Below are 23,848 nucleotides of genomic sequence, written 5' to 3' on the forward strand. Positions count from 1 at the left end.
CCACACTACTGCTCAGTGATTTCAATATCCACGCGGACACCAGCAACTGCAAGTTTGCTGCTGAATTTCTATCACTCCTGGACTGCTTCAACATCACCCAACATGTCCAAGGTCCCACACACACCAAAGGCCACACACTGGACTTGGTGTGCTCCACTGGACCCCCTGACCTACGGTGCCTGGACCTGGCTGTTTCTGACCACCATGCCGTCCTCTTCACTGTCCTGGTCTCCCTGCCCAGGCAGCATCCCAAACGCACCATCTCATTTAGAAATATCAAATCTGTGAGTGCAGTGGAGAGGCTGTCCAAAAGAAACGGCCTCACAGTCCATCTCCTGGCTTACAGGGACCATGTGACTGCCTACAAGGATGCTCTCTAGACTCCCACACTAAGACCCTATATTATTCCCGTCTCATTGGCTCCCAGCAAAACCCCAGAACACTATTCACCACCATCAACCGTCTACTCTGCCCCCCCGACGCCCCCCACCCTCCTGGTGCTCCCGACCGGTGCTCCAAATTCCTGGACTTCTTTCACTCAAAGGTTGACTCCATCCCCCAGCAGCTCCGGGCACCAGCCCCTCCCGCTCCTCCTGCACCCGAGCCACATGACGACCCCGCCCCAGCGCCGTGCCCCCCCAATGCTGCTTTTCCTCCTTCTCTCCAGTGGACACTGCCCAGGTCACCAGGCTGGTCACCCTGGCCAAGACCTCAACCTGCTCACTGGACCCCATGCCTACAGCCCTGGTCAAGGACTGCTTACTGGTCAAGGTCTGCCCCTACATGGTGGATAATAAGAATTGACAGCAGGTACTCAAGTCACCTAAATATATCCAGATTGCTTAACCCATCTTCCGTCGTAGACTGAAGACCCATCTCTTCAGGTTACATCTTAACGGCTCCTCCTGAGACATCTTCTGACCCTCACCACTACGTCTCCTAAAGACACCCGCTTTCCCCTCTACTGTGTCCCTAAGAACTTCTACTGCCCCCCTTGTACTGTTTCTCAGTTTCTCCAGTAAAAAAAAAAAAAAAAAAAAAAAAAAAACGTTTTAGTAGAAGGCGATAATAGGGAGAAGGTTTTTCCTTCTATCAGTGGCCCCGGGCCCGAGCTAGAGTACTCTTCCTGCAACGAATAGTGGACTGCTGATTCACATGCTTAGTATTCAAATGTATTGATTGTAAGTCGCTTTGGAATAAGGCGTCTGCTAAATGCCAAAAATGTAAATGTAAATGTTAACCAGGACTAGGTTTTATTGAAGCAATCCTATAGTACACAACAATATACTATATGAACTATTGTTAACACAAAACAAGTCATGTCGGTGCTCTCTTTCCATTCGAAACGTCGATATCTCGAGGAAATAATACCGTGCTCATAAACAGTCAATTGAGTAGCATGAACATAGTATTTAAATTGGGGGGGGGGGGGGGAACACTAGACATGCAAATTACATCACAACTACGGAACTATAACTTTTAAGGATCGGAAGCGGCGCGTAAAGACACATTTCGTGACATTAGAATTATAAGGTATCTCCATTTTTGTCAAAATTTAGTTTGTTACATAATCTGATCCATTAGGTGTTTATTAATGCCTGTGTGGTGTTATTTTTAAAATGTTGACATTTTTGAGTTAGTAATTAATCAAATACAAAGGTTCCATCTCACAAAACATAATGGAATGTAAAAACTTGGACGCTCAATATCTCTGAACTCCCTAAACGGAGATAGAACCTTATCATTCTAAGCTCACGATTTAGCAGCATTCATGGCTACATTTAGATGTCTGACAAGTAGTTAATTGCAAATGTTTTAGTATGCATGTACGATTAACAAACATGTGTCTACCAAAGGATATTAAGTTACATTTCGACAACTCAACGACTCAAGCTAAACTAAACTGTGTGGCTAGCTTAGCTAACCCACGTCCTCAAGCAAGCGAGATAGCTAAGCTAGCTGCACAATTGACTTGCGATCAAGTCTTGTCCTTTACGATCAATGTTCATTCATGTACCGATACTATTTAATGAAAAGGGTTAAGGGTGTAGCAGCTAGATTGTAAAGGTGAAAACTCACCGATCAGTGGTGTCCATTCTGTCAGCATCAACGTCAGAGCAGGTGAGACAGGGGGAGAGAGATACTCAGATATATAATTTCCCTTTCGTATTGGGAAATGAGTGCGTACAAAGTACTCATATAGTGAATTCAAATAGTAAATAAAATCATCATACAATCATGAATAACTCTTTGTATAGTTGTATATTGCAATAATACATGTATGATTGTCACAAAATCCCACGGGACACGTGGACCTTCGGGAATTACTCAACATGGCTACCGCTAGCTGGTAGTGACAGTTTAATGGACATGCTGCGTGTTAACGAGCATGCTATAGGCCTCACCATCACATTATCATTATCTACTTAGCAGTGGCTAGGGTCATTAGTTGTAGGCCTACTGTACTAACCTTTTTCCAAAGTTGCCTAGTACATCGATAGGACAGTCGACGGCCGGTCAGAAATAAGGTTTGGATTTATTACAAACGAATCTGGCAACGTCGTGCTAGTGTTCTCTTCAGCAACGGAGGAGAAGTGACGTGTGCCGCTGATGGACAGATGTCACGTGATTTGATTGAGGAATTGTCTGCGACACTTCAATTAATAATAACTTTATTTATATATATAGCACTTTACAAGTACAATAGGTTAAAAAACAACACATTTTAAACAATATAAAAACAGCTATTTCAATTTTAAAAACACACAATTTCGCACCACAAATATAATAGATAAAAACTGAAATTTTAAACAAATTTTAAAACAACTATTTCAATTTAAAAACACACATAAATTACAACAGCACAAAAAAAACATCCTATGACATTCTACTGATTCTGCCTGTCTGATATCCAGTGGAAGACGATCAGGTGTGCAAGACATCCATGAAGATGCTTGGTATAATGAGAAGGGTCTGCCCCCTGATCCAATCCTCTGCTCACTTAACCTTGTACTATAGCTTCTTATTTCCTTACATCAACTACTGTAATATAGTCTGGGCTGCTACTTATCCTTCATACCTCAACAAATTACTTGTTATCCAGAAGAGGTTCCTTAGGATGATCTCTCACTCTAACAGATTCGAACCATCTGCACCTCTATTTAGGAAATGTTCATTATTACCCATCAATAAACTGAATATTTTTCAAACATGCTTATTCATACACAAATTCATCAACAATAAGCAAGATCTTCCTTCTACTATCCATAGTTTCTTTATTTTCTCATCAGACATCCACTCTTATCCAACAAGATTCAATAATGACCTCCACTTACCTTTCTGTCGAACTTCTAGCCACCAATTCAACATTTGTTATAGAGGTCCGAGAATCTGGAACACCTTGAGCTCGCCACTGAGATCAACACCTCGATCGGCTTTCAAACAGCAACTGAAAAAATATCTAATCTCGTTATGAGCTGTTTATTTTATATTGTAGTGCTTTTCCCGTTGAAAAGATGGAAATCTATGTTCTTACTATCCTTGTATCTATTTTCAGTTTATTTTTATTTTTTTGTCTTGTGTGTTTGTATGTGCTATCCTACCTTTCTGCCCGATGGATATGATTTTGTTTGTGGTTTCTTTTCTCCTATTGACGTGCAGTAAGTGTCCCTTGATTTTTATTTGAAACATTGATATTGACGTGAGTGGAACTCTGTACAAGCCTTCTGGGCTTCGTTCCCTCCTTGCACAATTTCTTGTGTGCTTAATAAACAAACTAAACTAAACTAATAAGAGCGAATGACATGGAGATCAAGGGGGAAAGTGTAATATCAATTTAATAACGTAAAAATAATAATTACACTATAATGAAGTGTTAACTTATTAGTCTTTTTCTATGAAAGTTAGATCTAACCTCCAATCAAATAAACCGTACTTTACCACCTCTAATATTTTACATGCGATAAGGAAACGACTTATACTATAACTATATTATATATAAGTTATATATACTATAAGTTATAGCTAAATGGAAGGGTCACGGCTTCGCAGTGTGCTATTAGACATACACATACACTAAACAGACATGATAGGATAATAAATTCTTAACTAAATGAATTAATTCTAACTTACTTAGTAGATTATTATTTTTTAAAGCTGTCAACAATAATTTAATTAATACATATTAAAACAGGGATTCGAATTGTGACTTGTAGTGGTGTTTCATGTAATAAATGTGAGCAATGATAGCCAGGATTGCTTAGAGTAGAGCAGCCAATCAGGAGGAGGCGGGAAGCGCGAGCATGTTGTGTGAAGATGTAGACACAGGCTGTGTTCGGAATGGTATACTAGCATACTGCATACTAGCATACTCAATGAGTATATACTGCATACTGCCTACTAAATTCATAATAAGAATGCGATTCTCGCATACTCAAATCTCGCATACTGTACAGTTCGAACGTACTACATACTCAAAATCTACGTCATATCTAGTATGAGTAGTATGCTAGTACGCTATTCCGAACACAGCCACAATGTAGGAACTGGATAAATCCAGAAGATGGGAGTAGTGAAACGCGAAGGATGCAAGCTGCCGTTAAACCAACAACACACGAGGGAGGAAAGTAAAACATTTATTTGTCACTGAGTCACATCAATAAATGCCGCTCTCGAGCTTTGGTAAAAATATTGCGAAAATGTGCAAAAAAAGCAAAGAGGTAGATGAGAGTTTCAAAAGAGTTAAATTCCCGCGAACAGCGTGCGCTTTTATCCCCCTCTACCCCAATATCACATCAACGTTGTTCGTCCAGACAGGCTCTAAATACAGAAAGACACTGAATATGTATTTCTTTTTCGGGAAAAAAAAGTGAGAGCGCGTCAGCAGCTACATACAGTTCAGCGGTCATGGAAACGTTCTGCACGTTGAAAGTTAGAAACGCCGCAAGCCCTAAAACCGTTCCTGCCCTTATTTTGAGAAAATGTTAATTACGCGCAACATATACATTTTTTTCCCGAAAAAGAAATACATATTCAGTGTCTTTCTGTATTTAGAGCCTGTCTGGACGAACAACGTTGATGTGATATTGCTAAGTAAAATACATAAATAATTATGTTAACAACTGATTTAGGCCTACTCATATTATTTATTATTGTAGCCGGCATCTGCAGTATCATCATTTATGAATTAGCCTATTGGCCTATTCCATCATGGCAAGGTAAACATGAGCTGAGAAACAACATTTCAACAGTTTATATACATTAAAAAAAACATTATAATGCATTGTTTACACTAACTTCAGAATATGAATCAATGTAGCCTATACAGTGACCAAATACCAATACAATAACAAATTGAAAAAGAACTATACAATCATAAAAAGACCATTAAAATATTGCATTCCTGTAAGTCTTTATTTGCCTTGTAGATACACTATGATGAGTGCGTTTACAGTCAGAGATCAGCCTGGGACGTCTACCATGACATGTGCTATGAGGAGCAGTTTGAACAGGAGTATGATGAGTATGAGGAGAGTTGGTGGTGTGAGGTCCAGGCCGGAGAGAACTTCACCCTCAAGAGCGACGAGTTTGTCCTCTCACAGATGAAAGGATACTCTTCTGGTCAAGTACACTCACCTCTCTCTAACACAGGGGTGCAAACTGGCGATGGTCCAAAAAGGTGACACTTTTTTTTTTGCCCGTAGATGGTTAGCTCTATCATTAACAGTCTAACAATGATGCGCATGTAAGTAGCGATGGCCCTGACCTTAACACCCGCATAATTAATGTAAGCAACCTGTTCTCAAAATAATTATGTGGGTTCCTGCAGGTTTCAACAAGTTACATTTAAGACCTTTATAAGACCACTTTTAATAGATTTTAAGACCTATTGAGCAAGTATTGGTATTATATATATAAAAGCTATGCTTTCCTATGTGATGCGCTGTGCTGTTGCTGGCTGTATTGACTCAGAACTAAAAAAGCAGTTCGACAACGAGTGTGCTTATTGGACAGATGTGTTAAAGCGAGTGGTTGTAGTGGTGAAGTTTCTTGCAGAGCGAGGATTACCATTGAGGGGACACTGTGAAACCTTTGGCCAGCCTTATAATGGGAATTTTATGGGTGTGTTGGAAGTGATCAGTGAGTTTGATCCATTCTTTAAAGCGCACATAGACAAATATGGAAATGCTGGCAAGGGAACCACATCTTACCTCTCATCAACAACATGCTTAGAATTTATTGAATTGATGGGAGAGCATGTCCTAGCTGAGATAGCAAAGTAAAAATAGCAAAGTACTTTTCAATCAGCGTCGACTCTACACCAGATGTTGCACACACAGACCAGCTCACATTCATCATACAATATGTGTCACCAGATGGATGCGTGGAGGAGCGTTTTCTCAAGTTTTTGCCAATTCAGAGTCATTCAGGGGAGTCACTTTATCAGTCTGTTCTTGGCGTTTTGGAAGAAATGGGCATTGACATCAATAACTGCCGAGGCCAATGTTATGACAATGCAGCCAACATGTCCGGCATTTACAGTGGTTTGCAAGCACGCATTAAGGAGATAAATAATTTGGCCGAGTGGGTACCCTGTGCAGCGCATACACTCAATTTAGTGGGAGTTGCCAGTGTAGATTGTTGCCCTGTGACAATGGAATTTTTAAATTTTGTACAGACACTTTATAATTTTTGTTCCAAATCCACGGCGCGTTGGCAGATAATAACTGCGGGGCTAAATGTTATTGACAACAAGAGGCTGGAGACATTGAAAAGTTTGTCAGATACTAGATGGTCAGCACATGCGCAAGCAACAAAAGCACTACACCAGAACTATGCCAACATCCAAGAGTCACTGAATGATAACAACCTTTTCAGTGCATTTTTTATTGTTTGCATTATGTTATTAAAGCACAATGTGTTTTATGGTAAAGCATTATGAGTGGTGTGTGTGTGCAGGGTGCTCGTGAGTTGTGTATTTTGGGGAGGGGGAGGCTCGTGTATGGGGGGGGGGTCTCACACAAAGGAGTAGCCTAGCGCCACTGACCACCTTAATCCGCCACTGCACATACACACACACAGATATGGAGAGAAAAGGATGGAGGTAAGGACTGCTCATTATAGTAGTCTTCCTCTGCACTCTGTCGACCCACAGCAGCACAGGAGCTCCTTGCCTTCCACGCTGCCCACTTCATAGTTATAGTCCCATGTCAACTCTGTGCCTGCCTTGATACGCCTGGGCGCACACACACACAAACACACAAACACACATTAATGCCAATAGTGTACAACACAACTGCAAAAATCACAGTAAAGCTAAGATGCTAACAAGTGTCCTATACTAGTCTCATTGTTTTGCACACAATAATGCTAATGTGTTCACGTCAAGCTAGGTCAAGATCCTTCACGAGACTCACTTGCTGGCGAAGAAGGCCACCCAGGGGAAACGCAGGTCGTGTGTGTCCACAAACACATTCTGAACAAACAGGTTAGGACTGCAGCTATGCTGTTTAGGGCGGAGAGGGAGGACAATATGGTAAGGAAAGACCTTAGTTCCCTTTTACGAGTTAAACATCCAATTCAGTGTACACACACAGTAAAGAAAATACACAAAGTTCAACACACACACACACTCACATTGAGGTAGCGTCCCAGGTTGCCTTCTAGTTTAGCGTCAATGATGTAGCATGATTCCTCGCCGTCAAAGAACTGCCGTGTGTTTTTGGGTCCGCTGTCTCCCCCTTTTCCCCCCTGACTCTGTGTCCCGCCCTGCCCCCCCGTCTCCCCCCTTCCTCCCCCAGTTCCGCCTGCGCCAGTTTTCACCACCATACCGGTCATCGGCCTAAGGGCGATGCCACGCGTAGACTTTACTGCTACCTGCCTCTTCACTACACCTGAGAGAGAGAGAGAGAGAGAGAGAGAGAGAAAGGGGCGGGGGTGGGCCAGTGAAAGGAGAGAGTAAATTCTGGGCGAAACACATATACAAATACAACAGATGTTGGGCCGGTTTCAGAGACAAGGCTTAAGCCTAGTCCTGGACTAAATCACACTTTCAATGTAAAATCTCCATTGAAGATGTTTTTTAGTCTAGGATTAGGCTTAAGCCTTGTCTGTGAAACCGGCCCATAGTGTTGTTCTTTTTTTTTAAACATAAAATAAAAAAATGTATGTACAAAAATAAAATAAAATATTTTCCCAGTAATTTTTTCGGAGTGGGGCAGTCCCACTCGTATTTTTCTTTTTATTATGATAGATAATAGTAGAGATATGACAGGAAGGATGGGTGAGAGAGAGAGGAGGGATGACATGCAGGATATGTCCGCGGCCGGAATCAAACCGGGAACCCTGCGGTTACATGGTCAACGCTTAACCCGCTACGCCACCTAAGCGCCCCTATACAATACAATTTAAACTTAAAAATCCTTGAAACTGCAGTCAAACCCACATTACCTTACCTCCCCTACCTTACCTCCCCTCCCCCCCCCTCACCCTGAGTGCGTTTCTCTCTCTCCTTGTTGTCGTCTGATCCGGAGCTAATGGTCTGGACATCGTCGCTGTCAGAGAGGGTCATGACTTCCTGTTTCTTCACTCCATCTGTCTTCACCGGGAGGGGGCCACTGTGCACACAGACACACAAAACCATTCAACTAATCTGATGAGACAATGGTCAGTGATGTCTTGTGGGTACCGACTTTCATTTCACCTTTACCTTTTTAATTTTGGGGGGCATTTAGCAGACACCTTATTCCAAAGCGACTTACAATCAATACATTTGAATACTAAGCAAATGAATCATCAATCCACCATTCGTAGCAGGAAGAGTAATCCAGCTCAGGCCCGGGGCCATTGATAGAAGGAAAAACCTTCTCCTATCACCTTCTTCTAAATAGGGTTGGGTACCGAAAATCAGTACTGGTAGGTACCGGTTACTTTACATTCGGTATCTACCGTACCGAATTGCAAAGGAGATTTCGGTACCTCATTTCGGTACTTTTCTATCTCGCCCCCTGGTGTCCGGTGTCATGCAACAGTCAACTGGTGACTCGTGACGTGACATCGCCTGTTACATTTCCACTCAGTGCGTGTCGTGGTAGTAGTGAGCTGAGCAGTTGTGTTACGAGTTAAGAAGAGTGAGTGAAAGCATATATACTAAATTATTATATTATCTGAATTGTATTATTATTATTATTATTATTATTATCATCATCATCATATTATCGAATTTCGCTAGCTAGCCTAGCTACGAGGTCACCGAGAATGCCGAAGGCCCTAAGGAAGCGTTCTAAAGTGTGGCTGCATTTCACCCGACTCAACGAAAACAATGGAAGTTGTCAAAATGCTTAAAATGCTTAAAATCATTCGGGTGTAAAGCAGGGAACACATCTAACTTGATGAAACACCTGGCAACGCACAGGATACATTTAAGGGTACTATTAACCGGGTGCACCGTGTTTGACAGCTTTCACTTTCGCTTTCACCTTGGCAAAGAAGGGAACTTTGACCAAAGACAAGGTGGAGGAAATTCAAGGGACTGCATTCCTTTCCCACTGTGGAATCTCCCTGTTTCAGGTAAAGTGACGTGAATACAATATTTGTTTACTTTATGTTTATAAATCTGTGCCATTAGACAATTATGTCAAAACAAAACAAAAGTCAAAATGACAATAAAAAAGTCAAGAGGTGTCGTATTTTGCCAGAGAAGGCAAATATGCTGATCTTTTTGCAAAAGAATTGCTGAGGTGGGAGTTTTATTTTTATTTATTTTAATTTGAGTGTATATTTCACTGTAATATTATATATAGTATGTATATTGTGCCTCAGTCAGCAGGAGTTTTATTTTAATTTATTTTAATTTGAGTGTATATTTAACTAATATATATTGTGCCTCAGCAATAAAAAAGTGAAAAGCTGTTTAATGTTGTCGACCGTGTTATTATTATATATATATATGTAATTTTAAAAAATCAAAAGTACCGAATTAAGTACCGTTTCGGTACCGGTTTTAAAGTATCGGTTAGGTACCGGTACCGGATAAAACCCAAACGATACCCAACCCTACTTCTAAACCATATTTTTTTTTCACTGGAGAAACAGAGAAACAGTACAATGCGCCCCGGGCCGATGTAAAAGTTGGATGGGGGGCGCATTATAAATAAAATTAACATTAACATTAACATTACAAGGGGGGCAATATAAGTTTTTAGGGACGCAGTAGAAGGGAAAGCGGGTGTCTTTAGGAGACGCAGTGCTGAGGGGCAGAAGATGTCTTTCACGTACCTTTTGATGTCCCCAGGCTCCTAGAACAGAAGACAGGTACTCATCAATATCCAATGACAACACCAGGACACACATCATTCATTTAAGGGACCAGCAGTTGTGGAGGTAGATAGCATTAGCATTAGCATCTGATTAGAGGTAGATAGCATTAGCATTGCATCTGATTAGAGGTAGATAGCATTAGCATTGCATCTGATTAGACGGTACCTTTCATGAGACCCATAGCTTCCACATAATGCACATAAGCTCATCTCTCTATAGATAAGCTCATCTCTCTATAGATAAGCTCATCTCTCTATAGATAAGCTCATCTCTCTATAGATAAGCTCATCTCTCTATAGATAAGCTCATCTCTCTATAGATAAGCTCATCTCTCTATAGATAAGCTCATCTCTCTATAGATAAGGTAATTCATCCAACAGATGGTGGAGAATATTCCCTCCTTCCTGCTCACCTTCTTCTCGATCTTCAGCCCTTCCATTTTGACGGTGGTGGAGGATTGGGTGGTGAGCCAGGACGCCACTTTACTCTTCCCGCTCTCCTCCGGCATGTGCGGTGGTTTCCTGTCCTCCGGCCCCCCTGCTGCTGTTATCCCGTCCTTACTGTCCTGGCTCCCTGAACGGGCGGAGGGGGGAGGAATGAGAGGTGAGGGGGGGGGGAGCAAAAGCTCTACATCAGACACAGTACTGAGGTTTGTATTATATAGCTACACAATCACACACAGACACAGACACACAGACACACAGACAGACACACACAGACACACACACACACACACCTTCCTTGACCCCCTTGGCTTGGCCGCGTGTGGTGTAGCTCCTCCACACGGAGCTCGGAGTGAAGCCGGTCTCCTTCACAAACGTGTCGTCCGAACTGTCACTCTCGTCATTGGACTCCTCCTCCTTCTCGTCCTCTTCGTTGCTATCGTCACCAGAGGAGTCGCTCTTTTGGGCTCCTGGGAGTAGCAAGGACATGAAGGGAGGGAAGGAAGGAATGATGGAAAGCAAGCACGGTAGGAGAGAGATGGAACGGAAGGTAATGGTTAGGTCCGATCAGAAGACATCCCCGTAGCAACCCCCCCCCTCCTGATCTGTGAATGACCCTGTGACCCCCCCCGCCCGCCCCTCACCTTTGCCCTTGGTCTTGCCGGTGTTGTTTTGCTTCTGGGTCTTCGGAGCGCCCTTGCCCATGGCGCGGGCGGAGACGGGCACCTTCAACCGGCTCATGTCCACGCCGCTCCCGTCGCTGTCAGAGCAGTGGGCATCGCTCTCGTAGCCCTCTTTGACCGCCTCCACGCTCTCGATATGGTCCAGGTTGGCAAAGTACTCGTCCCCCATCTCCAAGCCCTCCTTGTCGGCAAAGTCGTCCGTCAAAATTTTCCCTGGAGGGAGGAGAGACAGAGAGATGAGAAAAAAATTGAAATATGGAAATGATAAATTTTGCAACCCTAGGTAGGATGCATTCCTTTGCTTCACCTCCCTCCCTCCTTCCCACCCACCCTCCTTCCTTCCCTCCCTCCCACCCTCCCTCCCTCACCAGCGTAGATGCAGAGGAAGGAGCCCTTGGCCACGTCGTCGAGGCAGCGGATCCCCCAGCCTTTGTTCCGCGTGTTGAAGAGCTGCAGACGCACCTGCAGGCCGTGCTGCACCAGCCTGTTGGTGCACATCTGACTACAGCACTTACACCTCTTATTACACTCATAGATCCTGAGGGGAGGAGAGAAGAAGAGAGGGGGAGGAGAGAAGAAGAGAGGGGGAAATTCATTAATTCATTGTTTGACTTCGCAAAACGACACTGTCCGCTCTGTCATGTGGTCATAAGATAAGAGAGTGCGCTAGTGTTTGTGGGGGGGGCAAGCCAGACTGTGGGTTGGGAGGTGTGTGATTTTGTGTGTGTGTGTGTGTGTGTGTGTGTGTGTGTCTCACCCGGTCGGCAGGCACTCGTCCAGTCTCTTGCTGGTGTATCCGGCGTTGGGGTTGATCTGTCCTCCTGGGGTGCAGGCTGTGGCCTGGAGGGTCAGCTGGTGACACGAACACTTGGACCTGGAGGAGAGACCAAAACATCATGGGTGACCTCAGCCAAACATAGGGAGGATTAGTGCTGATATACAAGGGTTACGGGGAGGTCAAAGGTCAAAAAGGTCAGACTGACTTGTCTCTGCAGCCGTCGGTACAGTCACAGCCGACCAGGAACTCGGAGCTGGTGTTGATGTAGACGCCGTCTTCAGGGATGCGCTCCTTACCTAGGACGAGAGAAACAAACACGGACCAGTCAACTCGGTATTCTTCAGGTAGTTTTACTGTATATACTTTGTGGCAACCCTAAGGTACCCTAACACCATGTTATGGGGACCTCAACCGGTAATGTAAGAGCTCTCAGCACCACTGATAGAGGCCACCCCCCCGCCCAGGGGGGCGGCGTCATAGCAGGGAGATACAATTGGCCGTGGGAAGCGCACCACGGGCTCATTAGCCCTTGGGGGCTAAAGAGTACCCTGTTTTCCGTGTCATTCTCTGGCTTGGGTATGCGTGTGTGTTCCCCCCCCCCCCAGTGGAAATCAGTGGTTGCCACAACCTCCGGAGCCCCAACCTAACGTCTGGTCCTTACTGTATGCCACGTCTGGCGGAGGCGTGACGTCGATCTCGTTGACGCAGGACAGCGGTATGTCCTCGCGGCCGTCTGTGATGTCACGGATGTAGTAGAAGGGCTTCTGGGGCATGAAGCGGCGGTCGACCAGCACGTAGGGGTCCAGACAGAACATCTCCAGGAAGATGAAGTCGCAGCCCGTCTGGAACAGGTAGCGCTGGATCTCGGCCATGTTGCGCAGGCACAGGCCGCAAGGAGCCTTGTAGAACAGTAGGAAGGACATCTGGGGGGGGGGGGGCAGAATTCCAAAATGTAAGGCAGGAAAACACAGTGACAACTCAATCCAGGGAGCCAAGAGAGGTGGGGACTTCCCCCTACTACATCCCTATATGTCCCCCTCCTCCTCCTCCTCCTCCATCCCTCTCCCTGACAGGCAGCAGTAATGTACGAGGGTATATACAGGAATCTTGAAGTTAATTTCAATACCTTTCTAAGACTTTTTAAAGACCTTGTCAATATTTTTCCAGACCTCACCTCCACTTGGAGCTGTAACCCGTTTACATCAGTGACACCTTTAACTTAACAGTTTTAGTTTGCGATAGACTAGACCACTATCATACAACAGAATTTCCGGTTCATCTTTGTTTTTTAATAAAACTAACGATTTCACAAACTTTTACTAAAAGTTTTAAGGACTCAAACTCTTTGGACAGAGTCTAATTCAGAAAAATACCTACAAAATTCAAGACCTCATAAAATCGTGAAGGGTATCCTCATAAAATCGTTTCCCAAAATTGATTTATCAACTTTTAATACTTTTCAAGACACCACGGATACCCTGTGTACTATGGGTCCATCCTACCTTGCGGTTGACTCTCCGCCGCGTGGTCATGCGTCTGAAGTCGTACAGTAGGGGGTGGAGGAGGGGGTTCCTGCCCCGGTGCAGGTCTCGTCGGGGGGGCCGGATGCGGTTCAGGCAGGTGGGCTGACAGGTGTGTTGCATGTAGAAGACCAGGTCTGCCGGGGCGCGGTACGACGGTTCGTGGGGGATGCGGTCGTTGAAGAACTTAAAGGGGGCTGAAGGAAGAGGGGGGGGAAGGAGAAGAGCAGAAGGAGCAGGAGCAGGAGGAGGAGGAGGCAGTTGCAACTGCTGATGTTGTAATAAAGGATGATGGGGATGGTACGCCTCTAGGGGAGTCAGAGTCTGGATGGAGCCTGTCTGGAGGACGTACAATCTGGAGAGAGAGAGAGAGAGAGAGAGAGAGGGGCGGAGAGGCGTTGACAGAATTAGACAAAAAGATGTCCATATTTTTTTTTCCCACAATATTTTCATTATCATTTTTATTCATAGCTTTCATGTGACGTAACAGCATAGTGGAAACGCCCACCTGACGGGCAAAAGGCACTTTTTGCGGGCAAAACCCACAGGCAAAACCCACTTTTTGCGGGTTAATAACTTTGATTATAACTTTGGGTTAGGAAAATAATTCCAACGTGTCCGGATAGAGGAGAAGACATGGAATCCAAAACGTTTTGAATGGAGTCGATCCTCCACTCCTATCACCGTGGACACAGCAAGGAGCGAATTCCCGGATAGAAATATTCCCTCGCCCCGCTGACAGCGGGAGTAGCGGTAGTTTCGTCCAGCAGCGGGTGAACGCCCGGTTGATCGAGTTTCATATTAAAAGTATATCTTCTCGGGGTGTCAGCGCGGTGGTTAAGGGCTCAAAATGACCGTATACTGATGGTGAATTTAGCAATAATAGTATTGTGTTTGTACCACCTCCATAACCGGTGTTATTCACGGGCAAAGCCGGTCAAGGAGGCACCCTTTGCGGGTCAATAACTTTGATTCTCCGGGGGTTAGGATAATAATTCCAACGTGTCCGGATAGAGGAGAAGCCAGGGAATCCAAAACTTTTTGAATGGTGTCAATCCTACTCTCCTATCACCGTCGACACAGCAAGGAGCGAATTCCCGGGTAGAAATTCCCTCGCCCCGCTGTCAGCGGTAGTTTCGTCCAGCAGCGTGTGAACGCCCGGTTGATCGAGTTTAAGGTTAAAAGTATATCGTCTCGGGGTGTCAGCGCGGTGGTTAAGGGCTCAAAATGACCGTATACTGATGGTGAATTTAGCAATAATAGTATTGTGTTTGTACCACCTCCATAGCCGGTGTTATACACGGGCAAAGCCGGTCAAGGAGGCACCCTTTGCGGGTCAATAACTTTGATTCTCCGGGGGTTAGGAAAATAATTCCAACGTGTCCGGATAGAGGAGAAGACATGGAATCCAAAACCATTTGAATGGTGTCAATCCTACTCTCCTATCACCGTCGTGTATCTTGATAGTTCTTCATGGGTGAGGTGGTCTAAATAGTAGGCAGCCGGTAAATTGCGTCCACTCGCCATGTTGAGCGATGTTGCTATGATACTTTTTGCCCGTCAGGTTGGTGGTTGCTAGGGAAGACTGAAAGCTATGAATATACCAACATCAAAGAAAAAACACCAAAAGACAAAGAAAGAGAAACATACAATAACAAAGTTCACAAACATAGACACACACAACCTGCATCAATTAAGATGTCCATAGTTACTTACATAGTTCATTAGCAAATCATCTACATGCTTTTGATGATACGAGGCACTCGTCACTCACCTAGATGGGTTAATGGGGGTGGCAGGGGAGGTGTGGGGCTGCATGGCGACGGGTCTAGGGCTAGGAGTGGGGGCGGGTCCATCACTCGCCAATCGAACAGGGCCTCCAAATGACACAACGAACGGGGAAGTACCGGTACTCTTCTTAGCCATTTGTTGTTTAGAAGCACTGGAAGAGAGAGAGAGAGAGAGAGAGAGAGAGAGAGAGAGAGAGAGAGAGAGAGAGAGAGAGAGAGAGAGAGAGAGAGAGAGAGAGAGAGAGAGAGAGAGAGAGAGAGAGAGAGCGCATCTAAGTCCCTGTGTCTTCAATAATAATAATAATAATAATATTTTATTTGCCATGCATTCAACTTCAATCCAATTGTGGTATTTTTTGCTCTAGGCACAGGGTCAGCCATAGGCAGCGCCCCCTGGAGCAATTAGGGGTTAAGTGCCTTGCTCAAGGGCACATGCAGTTTCCTCCTGAGGCGGGGATGGAACCAGCGACCTTCCGATTACTAGCCGGCCCCTCTAACCTCGAGGCTACCGCCGCCCCCCCCCCAATGTAACATACATAAACAGTAGTGTGTGTGAGTGTCATATAATATACATACAGTATGTGTGTGTGTGTGTGTGTGTCACTCACTCTGTGCGTGCAGGCTGAGGGGGCTGGATACGCGAGGTGGACGGCGCTTCTTTAGTGGGGGTCAAGGAGCTGACCCCCTCGCTGGTGTACTGAACCACTGGACCCTTCGTCCTCAAAGCTCCTATACACAGAGAGAGACGGAGACAGAGGAGGGAGATCTGTTTGATTGATCTACAAAACTCATTGACAGACAGACTGATTGATTGATTGATTGATTCGATCGTGACTGATTGTTTACCCATGTTGGGCCGTGTCCTCTGCTGGCCGGCCATCTTCTTCTCCTGGGAGCTGGCAGAGTTCATCTTCAGGTTGAACATGGGCTCCAGCCTGGTGGAACCGCGGTAGATCCACTCACTCCGCTTATCATCCTGTGGAACGACAAACACCACATCACCGCTATAGGAGGACGTGTTTCGTGACATAAGTCATTTAGGCAGAGTGTACACCATAAGTACTGTAGCGACTAGATCGAGCCAAAAATTGAGAGACGCGAGCAGGGTTTGGGTTGACGTACATAAATCCATAAGCGACCAAAACAAAGAATATCAAACAAATCGTAAATAATATGCGGTCAACAAAATTACAGCGACCCTGTCTCCCCTCCCTCTCCCCACTCCCGCCATACAGGTAAACAGGTGCTTAAACTAACCTCAGGCAGGCCCGCCCACAATCATGTCACTTCCGGAAGGAAGATCAAACAATAAACGTGATCAAAACAATAAACAAACAAATCAAATAAGCTCATAATAAACCCATTAGCTTTTTGTACTAAATACCCAAGAATTAATATTCATGGCTCCTACAAGTACATTCAAACAAGGAGGCTGGACTTCATACCACGCTGCTCTTCATACTAAACACACCAACAACTTCCTTTTGAACGTAATCTATTCTAACCCAAACGGTGACGGGTGTACGTACCATGAAGAGGATCTTGACGAGGCTTCCGTCGACCTCCTCCACCCGGCTCCTCCACCACGTCCCCTCCCACTCCGTCTTGATGACCTGCCCCGCCTTGAGCAGCACCATGGGCCGGTTGGGGTAGGCCGTTATATACTCCTCGATGAAGTCTCGACACGACACGTCCTCGATGTCATCCCAGGTACGCTTCACTAAATCAGGGTAAGGAGAGAGAGAGAGTGAGATGGAGAGAAGAGGTGGGTGGAAAGGATAGATGGAGAATGAAAGTAACCTAGAGAGGTTAGTCTTACGGGGCCGGCAGATTGGGTAGAGCTCCGGCAGGGTCACATAGGAGGCGTAACCGTCATCAAAGAAAATCAGGAACCTAAAAACACACACCGACATAGGATCTGATAAACGCTTTTCACAAACTTGTTTTGAAATAAATGGCATCAACAAACATCAACAGTTAGTTTTATTGACATGCTCCATAGGAAGCCAGTGTTTCCCCTAGGTTTGCTGCCATGGGGGGGTGGCATGGACCATGGCATGGACACCCCCCCCCCCCCCCCGCCCAGGGGGTATGACCCTGCTTACATACCAGCGTCATGTCCAGGGGGTGTACTTGTACATTAAGCTGCCTCACGCTACGGAAACAGGAGATACTGCCCCCTAAAAGAGGCATGTGTTCTCGCAGGCAGAAGGGCTCCAGAACCATCGGTTCTCAAGGCTACTTACTTATGTGGTCTTGACTACCTGTCCACTTTCTCACCCGGTTCTTGCTCTCTCACTCTCTGGTGTGCTGACACCATCCTGGTTAAATTATCCTGCTCTCTCTCGTTCTCTCCCTCTCTATCCTCCTCTCTCCCTCTTTTGCTGTCAACCAAAAGGCAAACATAACAACCAGAGTATTTATAATCTAATAAGAGGTATACATTGATCCATATCAATTTATAACATAATTATAATTGAATATTGGATTGCTGTGGGCAATGCAGTCAGATAATGTCATTTTGACTTTACTCTCACCTGATTTTTTTTTATATCCAACTATAAAAAACTGACATTTCCAATGCTTCAATCCACTGTCCATGTACTGTAAATATGCCATTATGGTATTACCATAAAGCCCAATTCTAGCAGAATAAGAAAGATTGTATATCTACTAGACACTTTCTAGTCACAATAATAACGACCCATTTTAACCAACTTTCTCTGTCAGAACACTCAGCAATTATATTTGCTAACGTTTCAACTTGCTTACTTTCATCTGCAGACATCTCACCCGGCAAAATCTCTATCCGGTTGTTAAGTCGTGACGTGTTTCCGGGTCCAAAGTTGGCTGAGGCGCTGTCTTCGAAATGCCGCAATAATAATATTAATAAATTATATTTATATAGCGCTTTTGCGAGGCTCAAATACCCTGACAATATGGGGAAAACGGGAAAGTGCTGTGTCCCTTGTTGTATGAATAGATCCGAGTCTAAAAAACGATTAAACTGTCATTCTACCGCTGTAGTACACTGGTATTCTGGTGGGAAGAATTTCTGGTTTGGACCCGGAAATTGCAAAACGTCACGTTTGACGTCAGACTTAACAACCGGATCGCGTCGCACGCACACAAAATCTTGTATTATTCTCCAGCACTGCCACAGTGCGAAGCGAAGTATGGAGATAGGGCAGGTTATGAAGTGTGGAGATAGGGCAGGTTATCTTCTTTCGTGTAACGTCAGAGGTCCAACTCGGTGTCGCGTAGCCATGCCCGCATCTCTGGTTCTAGGTCGAAGAGGCTGGCTTCTGAGGGTGGTCTATATAAGGGGCAGATGGTGATTATGTGGTCGGCGGTCTGCTCTGGGTCACCGCACTCGCATGCCGCACTGTCCGCCAGGCCCCACGCCTTCATTGATGTTTTAAAGCGACCGACACCAGTTCGTAGACGGTTCAGTGTGGTCCATTGCCGGCGTGGTAGGTCGTCTCCTCCAATGGCGCCATCTCCTGGGTCCCAGATGTAGCGGTGGATTCGGGAGGGCCCGGTTGACTCCCACTCCTGCTTCCAAGCTGCTGCCAGCCATGCATCTCTGGAGATGTCCTCAGAGGTGGAGTTGAGCATGGCTTGTGCTGCCTTGTTGTAAGGGTGGCGGGTCTTGAGTCGGCTTGGAGGTGCTGGTGTTATGGTGGTGTTGTGCAGGATGTGCCAATCATGCTTTTGTGCCTTCCTGGCCAGGGCGAGGGTGGCAGCCTCCCGTCGGAGGCCGGCCGGTGCTATTCCCGCGAGGACTGGCAAGAGGGACACAGGGGTAGGCTTCAAGCATCCAGTTATTATTCGGAGGGAGGTATTGATAGCCACGTCGACCTTTCTCGCATGAGGGCTTCTGCTCCAGACTGGGGCGCAGTATTCTGCTGCAGAGAAGACCAGGGCTTGGGTGGATATTCTTAGCGTCTTAGCGGAGGCTCCCCAGGTTGTACCAGCAAGGCGGCGGATCAGCGCGGCCCTGGATGTCACTTTGGCCTTGACTTCTTCCAGGTGTTGCCTGAAGGATAATGTCCGATCCAGGCGCACTCCAAGGTACTTCGGGGCTTGCTGGACCTCCAGGTTATGAAGTGTGGAGATAGGGCAGGTTATGAAGTGTGGAGATAGGGCAGGTTATGAAGTGTGGAGATAGGGCAGGTTATGCGAGACTACTGGCAGACTAACGTTACCAACGAGCCCATGGGCTTGCCACTCGCCAGATTCGGGTTGGATGCCCCCACAAGGCAATTGTAGGGGACACACTGGAAGCAGAACCTGTGTGCATTGTTAAAAACATCCACATTTTCTCTTTCTGTAAAGACACGCACAAACAATCGCCTCGCCCCCCCCTCCCCCCCCTCCACTCACCTCATGCGGTTCTTGTTATTGGGCATCTCTGCTACTATGCCGGCATACAGCCACACTTGGTTTCCGTCCTTGTACTTAGCGACCACCCTGGCGCCCACGTACAGCCGCTCCAGAGTCGGGTGATAGTCAAACGCCACGTGGTTCCCGGACAGCAGGCTCTTTCCCTTGTTCTCAAACTTCACCTTGAACTTATAGCCACTCCCTACACACAAAGACAGACAGATGGAAACAGGGTGGTGTTAAATCTATTCACTACAAACAAAAGAGAGAAAATAAATACAAGCGTGGAACTTCAAAGGAGCAAGGCGTAGGTCTGTTGGGAAATACGCCACCTCTGGTCACCGTGGTGAAATTCAGTTCAAATGGTAAACGGACTGCACTTATATCGCGCCTTTTTTGCTGCTCCAAAGCGCTTTACAACGGCCTCTCATTCACCCATTCACACACACGGCGGCAAGCTGCCATGCAAGGCGCTGGCCCGCTCACTGGGAGCAACTTTGGGGTTCAGTGTCTTGCCCAAGGACACTTCGACATGTGGCCAGCCGGGGCTCGAACCGCTGATCTGCCAACCTTGTGATCATTAGACGGCAACTCTACCTCCTGCGCCACAGCCGCCCTAGTTCAAAGTTCAACATCCTCCCTAATGATACTACTACTACTACTACTACTACTACTACTACTACTACTACTACTACTACTACTACTACTACTACTACTAATCCCTTGAAATGGACAGGGAGTGTCTGACATTAGCTGTGCTTCAGCATGGGTGCACGATTTGAAGAGGCAAACACCTCTCACGATTTGTCTCACGATTTGAAGAGGCAGACACCCTCCCCTAGAACACTCCTGGCCAGTAACAACATGTTTAGTATGCAAACTAAGTGTCTTAGAAAGAGCTTTTCAGGACCAAAAACACTGTTCGAAAACGAGACATCTCATTCCCTGAGCACTACTGATTAAACATCAGTCATTGCATCATCGGGAAGCTTTTGGACAGCTGCTTTTTTGGGGGGGGTTTTCTTACCGACTGGATTGATGGCGATGAGAGTGCCTTTGTGCCAGGTCTTGGTGCGTTTCTTTCCCAGAATGCTCATGTCCATGCGGAGCTCGTCGTCTTTCAGGTTGGGGTTAGGCTGAGTGGGGGTGTTGGTGGGAGCCTGGGACACAAACACCGCTGGCATGGGCAACGGCGGGTGGACGCCACCTAGAGGGGAATGACAAGTTAAGTAATTTTTTCTGTCTCACTCATATTTTTCATTTTATTGACAGATACAGTAGAGATTTTAGACAGGAAGGATGGGTGAGAGAGAGAGAGGAGGGATGACATGCAGGATATGTCCCCGGCCGGAATCGAACCGGGGACCCTGCGGTTACATGGTCAACGCTGTGTTTAACAGTGTCCTTACTCATGCCGATTCTGGGGGGGGGGGTACTGTAGTATGGGGTTGGTATGTGTACGGGTGAAAATGGCTCTTACCTGGCTGGACTGGTTGCGTTTCGGGGCTGGTCGCGTTAACAGGAAGTTTGTTGACTGTCTGAGACAACTTTTGCATGTGATGGGAGGTCCTTTGGAGAGCAGCCGACGCGTCCTTGAACTGTGACAAACAAACAAACAAGAGCGCGCACACACACACACACACACACACACACACACACACACACACACACAATGCTTTAAGTATTCAAGCAGGGGCAGAAACATGAAGCAATGATAAAAGGCGGAGTGTGTGTGTGTTAATTCTCCATTCTCACCGCTGTATCCTTAATAGGTGTTGCAGGTTGCATGGGTGGAACCACTGTGGAAAGGATGGGATGTGGGAAACAGAAATCCATTAATCAAAGGGCTGACATGTTCTGTCTGGACAGTCTGAAAAAATCATGTCTAACAGAGGTACATAGTGGCAAGATGCCAGAGACGACAAAATACTGTCTCATTGGGGGCTACCCTGTTTAGACAAGGTTTGTTTTTGTGTTTTAAGTAGTTGTAGGTAAACATCAAAACTTACGACAGTCCACGGCGATGACGTCATCGTCTTCGTCATCGTCTATCTCGATGACCTCGGAGGTCTCGGCCCCTCCGCCTCCGTCGTCATCTGAACTGCTCTCTCTGTAGGTCAGCCCCACCTTGCGGTAAGCCTGTTTTACTAAAGTCTCGCACTCCGCTATGGACCTGGGGGACACAGACAGGAGAAAAACACATACAAGTATACATATTATGTATATACACGCACACATGCACACGCACACGCGCGCACACACACACACACACACACACACACACACACACACACACACACACACACACACGCACACACACACACACACACACACACAAAAACACTCACTGGTTAGCATTTTTGAAGAGTGTGTCCACAACGGCCTCCTCTTTCTCCTTCTGCTCCACCCACTCCTTTAACTCAGCGAGCTTGGTCTTCCTCTGCTGTACAGCCTCGCTCCTCTCAACCTCTTTTTCAATCCATTTCTTTAACTCATCGAGAGAAACACCCAACTCTTCCTCCAGGCTCGGGTCCCAGTCCTCCACCTCCATACTGAGAGAGAGAGAGAGAGAGAGAGAGAGAGAGAGAGAGAGAGAGAGAGAGAGAGAGAGAGAGAGAGAGGATGGGACAGAGGGGAAGGGAGAGTACAAGGAGGGAAAGGGTAATAATGCGTAAGAATTGACAGCAGGTACTCAAGTCACCTAAATATATTCAGATTGCTTAACCAGGACTAGGTTTTATTGAAGCAATCCTATAGTACACACACACACACACAATATACTATATGAACTATTGTTAACACAAAACAAGTCATGTCGGTGCTCTCTTTCCATTCCAAACGTCGATATCTCGAGGAAATAATACCGTGCTCATAAACAGTCAATTGAGTAGCATGAACATAGTATTTAAATGGGGGGGGGGGGGGGGGAACACTAGACATGCAAATTACATCACAACTACGGAACTATAACTTTTAAGGGTCGGAAGCGGCGCGTAAAGACACATTTAGCAGCATTCATGGCTACATGTAGATGTCTGACAAGTAGTTCATTGCAAATGTTTTAGTATGCATGTACGATTAACAAACATGTGTCTACCAAAAGGATATTACGTTAACATTTCGACAACTCAACGACTCAAGCTAAACTAAAGTGTGTGGCTAGCTTAGCTAACCCACGTCCTCAAGAAAGCGAGATAGCTAAGCTAGCTAGCCAGCTAGCTGCACAATTGACTTGCGATCAAGTCTTGTCCTTTACGATCAATGTTCATTCATGTACCGATACTATTTAATGAAAAGGGTTAAGGGTGTAGCAGCTAGATTGTAAAGGTGAAAACTCACCGATCAGTGGTGTCCATTCTGTCAGCATCAACGTCTCGTGTCTCTCCCTCTCTTTCCTCGGCGTCCAGCTATGCGAGAAGCTGCTAGGGGCTGGTTAGCACAACACCAACACAAGAAGAGTGTACCCTCAAGACCCACCCCCAGAACCAATTCATAGCTTTCAGTCACGTGGTTTCTTCCCTAGGTCTCGTGAGAAAAAAAAAGGAGTGACAGCTCCATGCATCTCCAAAAAAATGAAAACAGCGTGAAAAACCAACATTCTGGTATTGAATGTATTATTATATATATATATTTTTTAAATTAATTTATATTATTATTATATCATTAAAGTAACATTTTTCTTTTTCTTAATTGAGATGTTATTGTGCATTGGAAAAATGTAAAAGATTTACATCGATTTCAATATAATTACATCTCTTTTTCCTATCTGGATCTACTACCTTTTACTGCCATTTAATGTTTGTTCATTAATGTTTGAAAGAGTAGACTTTTCCCCAATTATTTTGTATTTATTTATTTTATTTTGAAAAGGAGTGGGGGAGTGGTCCATATTTATTGAGACAGTATGACATTATAGACAGAGACAGAGGAC

At 45.5% G+C, this 23,848-nt stretch overlaps 1 protein-coding gene across 1 annotated transcript; it reads right to left on the reverse strand.

Moving 5' to 3' along the window:
- Positions 1-6,929: 6,929 nt before the first annotated feature.
- setdb1b (SET domain bifurcated histone lysine methyltransferase 1b) lies at positions 6,930-23,357 on the reverse strand. Its single transcript, XM_080540036.1, has 25 exons — positions 23,257-23,357; positions 22,266-22,469; positions 21,927-22,090; positions 21,673-21,716; positions 21,398-21,515; positions 20,945-21,124; positions 19,918-20,119; positions 17,351-17,424; positions 17,061-17,251; positions 16,378-16,507; positions 16,140-16,260; positions 15,516-15,683; positions 13,724-14,096; positions 12,883-13,144; positions 12,427-12,517; positions 12,201-12,317; positions 11,812-11,981; positions 11,405-11,656; positions 11,054-11,230; positions 10,730-10,890; positions 10,276-10,295; positions 8,488-8,615; positions 7,636-7,892; positions 7,416-7,504; positions 6,930-7,234 (listed from the first exon to the last, which is right to left on the reverse strand). Exons 1-25 carry the CDS (start codon positions 23,271-23,273, stop codon positions 7,117-7,119), a joined length of 3,828 nt encoding a protein of 1,275 aa, XP_080396162.1. The 5' UTR covers positions 23,274-23,357; the 3' UTR covers positions 6,930-7,116.
- Between the last annotated feature and the right edge of the window lie 491 nt (positions 23,358-23,848).

The sequence above is a fragment of the Nansenia antarctica genome, assembly GCF_963989245.1.
Source record: "Nansenia antarctica genome assembly, chromosome: 10".
Classification (NCBI taxonomy): domain Eukaryota; kingdom Metazoa; phylum Chordata; class Actinopteri; order Argentiniformes; family Microstomatidae; genus Nansenia; species Nansenia antarctica.

Bases quoted from the DNA above. Each gene is read 5' to 3' on its own strand.
- setdb1b (XM_080540036.1), bottom strand. The intron at 15,684-16,139 runs GTGAGTGACACA...TCTCTCTTCCAG, and splicing joins CCTCAGCCTGCACGCACAGA to TGCTTCTAAACAACAAATGG. The intron at 14,097-15,515 runs GTGAGTGACGAG...CTCTCTCTCCAG, and splicing joins ACCCCCATTAACCCATCTAG to ATTGTACGTCCTCCAGACAG.